We start from the raw sequence: 10,417 nt of genomic DNA, 5'->3' as shown, positions 1-10,417 counted from the left end.
CAGGGCTGGAAACTTCCAGATTGGCGGGTCGACGAGCAAGGTCGACGGATCGTCGACATGTCGACTGCTCGTCGACGTGGCCGTCGAATCGCCACCTGAAATGTCTGAGTTCTGAACCCTGTCTACGGCACCATTTGATGGCTTGTCGACGTTCGACGGCTCGTTGGCGTGGCCGTCGATGCTGACTGGTTTCAGCAGTTGCCTGAACTGCTTCGCTTTGCTCCGATTCGATTCGTTTCATATCCAACTCCCCTGTAATGTCAAGGATGCCTACTTATATTCCAGTACACATACAACGTAAAGTATCTCGTGAGTAAAGCTATGGTGCGGACTACCGAGCCGAGGGTATACACCGCCAATAAGTCAAAATCTACTTGAATTAAAATGGAAGGTGTAACAAGAGGTACTGCTGCGGCGGGGTAGGTACCGCTACGGCGGAACCGCTATAGCGGTGAGCCCCTCGCCGCAAGCGGTCGATCGATGTCCCAGTGTCCACTATGGCGGGCAAAGAACCGCTCTAGCGGGATCAGGCCCGCCATGGAGGAGGTCAATTTCCTTTTGGTCCGCTATAGCGGGCACTTGGCCACTATAACGAGACCACTACAATAGTGATTTGACCGCTGCAGCAATCGACGGGGGGCAGAATCTCGATTTTAAACACTTAGTTCCGAATTCTTTATTTATAAAACTCCAAAACAGTTCCCCACAAGCACCTGCAGCAAATGTCCAAGATAGGGCAAGAATATTCTTGAGAGGTAAGTCTCGACCATCCTTTTCAATCATTACATTATCATCTTCATGATTATCATCCCTTTTATGGGTTTCTAATGGTGAATTAGTAGTAGCAACCCTAAGTCTCAATTCACTTAGTTCATTGCTCAGTAGTCATGGCCCCAATCGTGGTCATGGCCGTGGTCGAGGAAGAAATTTTAATCATGATTCTCGTCTTGCACCAAATAATACCCTTCACCACCAGCAATGTAAAAAGAAGGATGAAATGCATGAAGCTATGCAAAAGAAAGATTCAGAAATTAAATGCTACCGATATGGAGGAAAGGGGCACTGGTCGCGTACCTGTCGTAAGCCAAAGCATCTAGTTGAGCTTTATCAAGCCTTCAAAAAAAAGGCAGGAAAGAATACTGAAGCAAATTTTATTTCTGAAGATAATGTTGAGCCCATGCATCTAGATGTGACAAATTTCTTTGAACTCCCTGAAGGAAAAATAGATCATTTGATCGGTGATGTATATGTAATAATTTAGATATTTTCATCCATGTTGTTACTATTAGCTATAATAGTTATGTTTCCATAGTTATGTGAATAAAGTTTGTGTAATGCTTTGTTTAATAATAATATCTACTTTAATGTTCACTTTGTCTATTCTTTCATTTTGAAGAATGTATAGAAATTTCTCAAATATTGTTTGGATCAATGACCAATCATGAAGATATTTGTGTGGTTGATAGTGGAACAACACATGCCATATTCAAAGATGAGAAATACTTTTCTCACTTGCTTAGAAAAAGGGGACATGTTAGTACAATTTCTGGTAATTCGAAAGTGATTAAAGGCTCCGGAAGAGCTACTATATTTCTTCCTAAGAGGACGAAACTTGTTATAGAAGATGCATTATTCTCTTCTAAATCCCCAAGAAACTTGTAAGTTTCAAAGATATCCGCCGTAATAGGTATCACCTTGAGACATTAAACGAAATAAATGGTGAATATCTTGTCATCACAAAGAATGTTTCTGGCCAGAAATATGTTTTGGAGAAATTACCAACTTTGTCTTCTGGCCTGCATTATGCAGAAATTAGTATAATTGAAGCACACTCGATCGTAAACCAAAAGTTCAATGATTCGAGTACATTTGTGCTTTAGCATAACCGAATAGGTTACCCTGGATCAATAATGATGAGACGAATTATTGAAAATTCAAATGGGCATCCACTTAAGAACCTGAAGATTCTTGAAAGTGGTGAATTTTCTTGTGCTGCTTGTATTCAAGGTAAATTGATAGCTAAGCCATCACCAATGAAAGTTGACATTGAATCCCCTGCCTTTCTAGAGCGTATACATGGGGATATATGTGGACCTATTCATCCACCTTATGGGTCATTCAAATATTTTATGGTCCTAATAGATGCATCTTCAAGATGGTCTCATGTGTGATCCTATCGTCTCGCAACCTAGCATTTGTGAAATTATTGGCACAAATAATACGCTTAAGGGCACAGTTTTCGGATTAGCCCATTAAGGCTATACACCTCAATAATGCCGGAGAATTTACGTCTCAATCTTTTGATGATTATTGTTTGTCAGTTGGGATAAGAGTTGAACATCCTGTAGCTCATGTTCATACCCAAAGTGGCCTTGCTGAGTCATTTATTAAATGACTACAATTGATAGCAAGACCACTACTTGTCACGACCCAACCCGCCATGACCGGCACCCATCTACATTCTAATGGGCGAACCAACATACATACCACTTAATCCATTAAATACGGTTTTTATACAAATCAAGCTAAATAATTATTACTTATTAAACAACAAAAAAACAAGTAAATCATGCCATAAATACTGTAGTAAGTGCGGAAGTTCTAACTATTACAATCCCCAAAATTCGAAAGTCATCGTACAGGACTCTAAGCCAAAAACATGTCTAAGAACTGAAATCTGCCTAATAATTATCCATAATGTCCAGAATAAGAAAATACATCATATGTAGAAGATCTTCGGGTGGCCTGGCATGAGAAGAAGCTTACCCCAAAATTTGTCAGCAATTATCCTCCACGCTAGATGTGAGGACGAGTAGCGGTCTCTATATCAAAATCTGCACTCAAAGAATGCAGCAAGGTAGTATCAGTACAAACACTATGTACCGGTAAGCATCATAGGCCGACTAAGATTAGTATCATGCATATCTTATGAAATCAATAAAATAAAAAAGCCAGTCAATCATACACGAATATCAATACATCACAATAAGTCAACCACGGACAATCACAACAAATCACCAAATTGACAAGAATGACAACACGTCAACCACAATGGAAATAAATTAACCACTATAACCCCACTCGCTGTACACACATGCTATCTGATGTCATAGCTCAATAGTCATGACCTGCAGGGGACCCATGGTGTCTATGTACCACTCGTTCCGGAACACTCCTCGGACCCGAGCACAACCTCCGCTCCGGAACGAACCTCGGACGCGGGATATAACATTAAACCTCTCGTTTTCGAAACTATCCTCGGATGACGAGCCCATAATCTAGGCCACATGTGTGCCTTGTCATACCTTTTATAGAACAGTGTTTCTTACTTTCTCAATATCCATATTCACCTCATCATTTCATGTCACAATACCCTCGAGAAGACTATATTAACTTCTCATCACAATACATCCACTACAGATTAAATCACACGGAAATAATGGCATGAAGCCTACACAACATTCAATCACAAGCACATAGGATCTTAACCACGCAATATCATGTAATGAATACCAGACATGCTTTCTCCTAATGAAATCACAAACATACATTCAACTAACCAAAGTCTGACTCGAGTAAACCGTAACCTACCTCAGAGTAGAGCTGGAACAATGCCTGTTACTCTGCCACAACCTTTCCTTTCCTCAAAGCCTCAATACGTTCATGGTCTAGAAATAGAAGACTCAATGAGTCACCTTGCTCAATTTGCAAATACCAAGGCAAGAAATACCCTTCCGTCTCCCCATTCTAAGGGTGGATGATTTTCTAGGGTGGTAAACAGCCTATCCAAGCTTCTAATAATCATAAACCATCAATTTATACCATATTCTATCCAACATTCCCATTACAAACTGTTTTCTATGACAAAGACACCATTTTTATAGAACCCTATGTCTCAATCACTTATTTTATGATCCTAAATGTTCAATTTATGACAAATAGCAACTAACCAACGCATTTAGATGATAGTTAAGAGATAATAACCATAACCCATCAAGTTTAGAAGGTTTACTAATATTCTAGGGTTTCTATTTCAATGTCACCATTAAAGACCCATGAAGATGATTACAATAATGAAGGGGAAAGGAATGATAGAATGAAAAGCAATGGAACTTACCTCTGAAGGTTGTCTTGCGACTTATGAAAACACGGTTGCCCACTCCATCTAGGGTCATGCTTTTTCTCTTATTCGTCTCAGACCGACTCATTATAATAAATACCCCCGTCACAATTAGTATTAGGTCATGAGCCAAATATTGCTCATCTCCGAATCTTTGGTTGTGTATATATGTGCCGGTAGCACCACCACAACGCACTAATATGGGCCCCCAAAGAAGGTTAGGAATATATGTTGGGTTTGAATTACCCTCTATTATTCGCTACCTTGAGCCATTACGGGAGATTTATTCACTGCTCGATTTGCAGATTGTCGATTTGATGAACAAATTTCCCACAATTAGGGGGAGAGAGAAAAGAAATCAAAAGAGAAATTGTGTGAAAAGTTTCATCACTATCTCATTTTGATCCACGTGCCCCTATATGTGAACAGGAGATCCAGAAGATCATTCACTTGCAGAAAATAGCAAATCAAATGCCAGACACATTTACTGATTTGAAAAGAATAACTAAATCACATATCTCTGCAGAGAATGTACCTATCCGAATTGATGTCCCAAAGGGATAATCTACTAGTGTCGTAGCCTCTGAATCTCATACACACCTAAAGCGTGGTAGGCCATTGGGTTCCAAGGATAAAAATCCTAGAAAAAAAAACACGAAAAATGATCAGAATGACACTATGAAAGAATATCATGAAGATATTCAAGATCTGATTAATCCTGATACTCCTGAAGATATCAGGGAACCCGAGACACAAGTGAGTAAAGAACTATCATTAAGTTCTTCTAGTGATGGGATAGATTTGAATCGATCGAAGTTTATGGTGGATAATGTTTTTGCATATAATGTTGCACTAAATATTATGAAAGACATTGAGGATCAGGAACCTCAATCTGTCGAAGAATGTCGACGAAGATATGATTGGCCAACATGGCAAGAGGCCGTTCAATCAGAATTGAATTCACTTGCTAAACGTGACGTTTTTTTACCGGTAGTCCAAACGTTTAATGGTGCAAAACCAGTTGGCCACAAATGGGTCTTTGTACGGAAAAGGAATGAGAGAAATAAAATTATGAGATACAAGGCACGCCTTGTTGCATAAGGATTCTCTCAAAGACCCGGTATCGACTATGAAGAAACATATTCATCCGTTATGGATGGCATAACATTTTGATATCTCATCAGTTTAGCTGTACATAAAAACCTTGAAATACATCTAATGGATGTGGTTACAGCTTACCTTTATGGTTCACTTGATAATGAAATTTATATGAAAATTCCTGAAGGATTTAAAATGCCCGAAGTAATTAGTTTAACGTCTCGGGAGATGTATTCAATCAGATAAAAAATTCCTGAAGGATTTAAAATGCCCGAAGTAATTAGTTTAATGTCTCGGGAGATGTATTCAATCAGATTAAAAAGATCATTATATGGTTTAAAACAATCAGGGCGCATGAGGTATAATCGCCTCAGTGAGTACTTGATAAATAAAGGTTATATAAATGATGCCATTTGTCCATGTGTTTTTATTAAGAAAACAAAATCAAAGTTTGTTACACTTGCTATTTATGTTGATGACATAAACTTAATTGGAACTCCAGAAGAGCTCCAAAAGGCGATTAAATACTTAAAGAAAGAATTTGAGATGAAAGATCTCGGAAAAACAAAACTTTGTCTTGGTTTGCAGGTTGAACATTTAGCAGATGGAAACTTTATCCATCAATCTGCTTATACCGAAAAAGGTTTAAAACGATTTTACATGGAAAATGCGCATCCTTTAAGTACTCCAATGGTTGTTCGCTCACTTGAAACGAGTAATGATCCGTTCCGACCTCAGGAAGAAAATGAAGAGCTTCTTGGTCCTAAAGTACCATATCTTAGTGCAATTGGTGCTCTAATGTATCTTGTTAATGCTACAAGACCTGGCATAGCGTTCTCTGTTAATTTGCTAGCAAGATATAACTCTTCTCCTACATGAAGACATTGGAACGGAGTTAAGCATATATTACGATATCTGAAGGGAACTAGCGATATGGGTCTATTTTATGCTAACAATGGTAGTACAGATCTTGTTGGTTATGCAGATGCAGGTTATTTATTTGATCCACATAAAGGTCGATCTCAAATAGGCTATCTGTTTACATGTGGAGATACTGCTATATCATGGGGATCTACAAAGCAGTCCATTGTTGCTACTTCTTCGAATCATGCTGAGATAATAGCTATTCATGAAGCAAGTAGAGAATGTGTGTGGTTGAGATCAGTGATACATTTCATCAGAGAAAGATGTGGCTTGAAGTGTGATACAAAAATACCCACAGTATTATATCTATGAAGACAATGTTGCATACATAGCTCAATTAAAAGGAGGCTTCACAAAAGGAGATAGAACGAAGAACATTTCACCAAAGTTATTCTTCACACATGATCTCCAGAAGAATGGTGATATTGATGTGCAGCGAATTCGTTCAAGTGACAATCCAAAGAGATTTGTTCACCAAATCTTTGCCAACATCAACTCTTGAGAAGATGATATTCAAGATTGGAATGCGAAGACTCCGACATTTGAATTTTGTCTTCGTCAAGGGAAGTGAAATACGTGTTGTACTCTTTTTCTCTTAACCAAGGTTTTGTCCCATTGGGTTTTCTTGATAAGGTTTTTAACGAGGTGGCTCTCAAAGCGTATTACTAGATATGTGTACTTTTTTTCCTTCATAAGGACTTTTTCCCACAGGGCTTTTCCTAATAAGATTTTAACGAGACACATTATCTATTAATGGATATCCAAGGGAGAGTGTTGCAAATATTTGGTCGTCCATTAACTTGGAAACCAAGTTTAACTTCGAGACCAAGTTCACTTGGAAACCAAGTTCAATTTGTAGAAATCGTTTAGTAGCTTGATGACCAAATTAGTTACTTGGCCACCAAGTTACTTCTCCTCTATAAATAGAACGTTCAAATATACATTTGTATACCAGGTCAAAGTTGAATAATATATCAGTGTCTCTCTATATACTTGTTTTGGTGTATTTACTTTATAGCCTTTATTTTATAACACTTTCTACATTATAGAATTAAAGTTTTATCCACTTTTTACGTATTCAATGTAATTTGATATATTCTAGTGGGTTACTCCTCATCTTTTTATACTCCCTCTGTTAGGGCTAGGCATAAAATACCGAAACTCGAATTACCGAACCGCACCGAAAATTTTGGTAATTTGGTATTCGATACAGTATTTAGGAGTAAATTTTCAGAATTACGGTATTCAGGTTCGGGTTTGGTATGAGACATTAGTACTGCTCGGTATTTGGTATTTACCGAATACCAAATACCGAATTATCTATTGAATAAAGGTTTACCCCTAGTTATAACCCATATATCTAACAGGACCATCAATAGTCAGCCCAAAGAATCCTTAATCCTTATGAGCTACAACTGATCATATCTGACTCTTAGTATCTAGGTGACTCAAAACAAAGTAGCAAAATAGGGGCATGTAACTAGTGCTACTGCTATCTGGAGTTCTTGGATAATCCATTTAGTAGCAGCATTTGGATTATCTTCTGGCCGTTTCTAATGTAAATTCCAAGATGTCTTTTAGTTGTGTCAATTAGCTAATCTTGATGTTTCTTAGTTGTTGATCTTACATTATATCGTGCCTCCACATCGAAAAAATAAAAATTAATTGAAGGAGCGGTATTAAATTTATAATATAGTCGATTCCTACTTCAATACAGTATTATCGAATACCTTACCGAATTGAAGTTTTATTTACTGATTACTGAACCAAATTCTTTCGGTTCGGCATTTGGTATCTACTTTCAACAACCGATTACCGAATTATCGAGCCCGAACTTCATAAATACCGAAAAAGTCGAATACCGAATGTCCACCCCTACCTTGTGACCCAATTTATGTGGCAACACTAGCATTTCGAGAGTCAGACCTGTTAATTTTGACAGTATATTCGGACAAAGATTATTTAAAATTTTTGACATAAAATTTACATATTTGGAGACTACGTAAAAAGTAATATAAGTCACAATAATTGACAATTCAAAACATTTAAAAGACATGTAAATATCGTGGTCAAAGAAAAACTTGTTTGAATCTTGAAATCTGAAAGGTGCCACATAAATTAGGGAGAATGGTTATTTGACTCTTTACAATTTTTTTTTTAGTTTTATAACCCTTTTACAAGAGATATTCATTTTCTACATATAAGAGATCTGAAAAAACATATAAGAGATCTGAAAAAGTCATTTTCTTCTATTTAAATTGTAAGAGGCCAAGAGATCTTATTTCCTCCATAAAATTAGGACGATGGATGGAGTAGGTTATCAGCTTTAGTTTAGTTAGACACTTAACTGCAATTAACTTTTGCATGAGCTCATGATAAGACTACATTAATAGATACGTAATACTGAAACTCTTTAAAATAATTCTAGTGTCACAATAAATTCATGATATGTCTACCAATTGTGAAGTAGGGAGATAATAACTCATTTATTAGCTAGTAGTATACTCCATATATCAAGCAACTAAATAGAGTGAAAATGCGGGTAGCACGAATGAGAAGCAAAAGCTTGAGGAGAGCAAAAGTGATCCATTAGAGGCTGAATCTGAGGGGCTCAACTTGTTTGTCGTAGATGGCGTCGGAGCCATAGCCGGAGATGCAGCAGAATGAACGGTGATTTCGAGCTTTTGACCAGCCTTACAATGGCCTGGAACGCTGCAAATAAAATACAATTGGCCTTCAGAATCAAGAGGGAACCTTTCCTTGCCAAGGCTTGGGGTACCAAATGGGTAGCCATTGCACGCTTCGAAATCTTTTTTTGTCACTAGTACTATATTATCCTTGTTTGGATTGAATTCAAACACTGCATACACAAATAATCAATATTAGTATTAGTCAAATTTGTGGTTTGAAAAACAAGATTCGGTTCAAGCTTCAAGCTAAGTGCTATGAACAAACTAGATTATTTACATATATATTGGTTTCATCTCAAATTTAAAGCGAAGACTTCAACGAATTTCAAACCTTGGACTAAAACAGGAAAACTACAATTGAAGTGTATTAGGATATTAGTATTACCTAAAAACAGGCCTGAAGCCATTGTACACCAAAAGATTTCATAAGTCAATGCTCCTGTTTGGAACTCAAACTGATAAATGTTTTCATTAACTGAGGACTCTCTTTCTCCACAAACACACATATAATAGAAAAAACACATAACTTTGAGATAGATGCTGAAATTGAAGAAATCTTGACAGTGTTATAATTATACTAAGGTTCAGTTCTGTATTTCACCTTGAAATTTTATCGATGGTAGAGTAACTCCTAGTGGAGTATCTTTTTTTTTTTTGCTTGTAGGCAATATTACCCCCCTAAAACAATATCCTCGTCAAATGAACTACTAACTTTTAGAGTAATATTCTGTACTTTCTTCTTAATGCCATTGGTTTCCCGTTTTCTAGAATCTCTAAGGAACATCTCCTCCACTACTATAACAATTATACATATGCTCCTCATTTTAAACACGGAATATTCTAGCAAATGCAGATCCATTTTGTAAGTGTGCATTACAATACACCCATTAACTCTTTATACTAACAATTAATACATAAATAAATACATATATTTAGAATATTTCAATTATACATAGGCATATCCACTGTAAGCAATATATAACTAGTCCCTTGAAACTAGATACATAATTATTATTATAGGCTAGTTTGCGCGTATCATATAATTTTGTCCACTAAGACTTACTTAGATAGAAAATGAAAACATAAGAGAATAAATGCCTTACGAAGAACATCGCCAATTTCAAAATGCTTAGACACTGACCATCTCTTGTAATCAACTTGCTTATTGCTTGTCCAACCAGCAGAATCACCAACCACATATGTTTTTGCCATTGTTAAGCCAAAAAGCATGAACATCATTAACAAGAAAGAAACTATGACCGCTTTCTCAGCCATTTTCAAATCAATCTTCACACATGTGAAAACAATAATTATTAGAGAGAATAAATGTGGGTACTATTTTAGTATTAATAGGAGTAGAAGAAAGAAGCCAAGAACAATTTGTTTTATGTCCCTTTCTTCATGGTAAATTCACATTCATATAAATCTAAACCTTAATCAAAGTAAAAGAAAAGGTTAAAATATTAAAACAGAATATAGAGTGAGTACCAACTATAAATGGAAACAACGTAACAGTTTTGCCTTTTTTGGTCCAAAACAGTCCAGTATTCTCGGTCTAATAAACGATGTCTTTTTGCTTCTTTTT

General features: G+C 36.7%; 1 protein-coding gene across 1 annotated transcript; it reads right to left on the bottom strand.

Annotated features, from left to right (window-relative positions):
* Positions 1 to 8,532: 8,532 nt before the first annotated feature.
* Positions 8,533 to 10,211, bottom strand: LOC132067069 (mavicyanin-like). Its single transcript, XM_059460215.1, has 2 exons — positions 9,936 to 10,211; positions 8,533 to 9,002 (listed from the first exon to the last, which is right to left on the bottom strand). Exons 1-2 carry the CDS (start codon positions 10,105 to 10,107, stop codon positions 8,656 to 8,658), a joined length of 519 nt encoding a protein of 172 aa, XP_059316198.1. The 5' UTR covers positions 10,108 to 10,211; the 3' UTR covers positions 8,533 to 8,655.
* Positions 10,212 to 10,417: the final 206 nt, after the last annotated feature.

The sequence above is a fragment of the Lycium ferocissimum genome, chromosome 8 (genome assembly GCF_029784015.1).
Source record: "Lycium ferocissimum isolate CSIRO_LF1 chromosome 8, AGI_CSIRO_Lferr_CH_V1, whole genome shotgun sequence".
In the NCBI taxonomy this organism is placed as follows: domain Eukaryota; kingdom Viridiplantae; phylum Streptophyta; class Magnoliopsida; order Solanales; family Solanaceae; genus Lycium; species Lycium ferocissimum.
The sequence above is the reverse complement of the archived record's forward strand: the minus strand, read 5'-3'. Positions and strand labels throughout refer to the sequence as shown.

Coding starts and splice junctions, on each gene's coding strand:
- LOC132067069 (XM_059460215.1), bottom strand. CDS start 10,107: ATGGCTGAGAAAGCGGTCATAGTTTCTTTCTTGTTAATGATGTTCATG. Junction 9,003..9,935: donor TGAAATTGGCGATGTTCTTC/GTAAGGCATTTA, acceptor TTGTGTATGCAG/TGTTTGAATTCAATCCAAAC.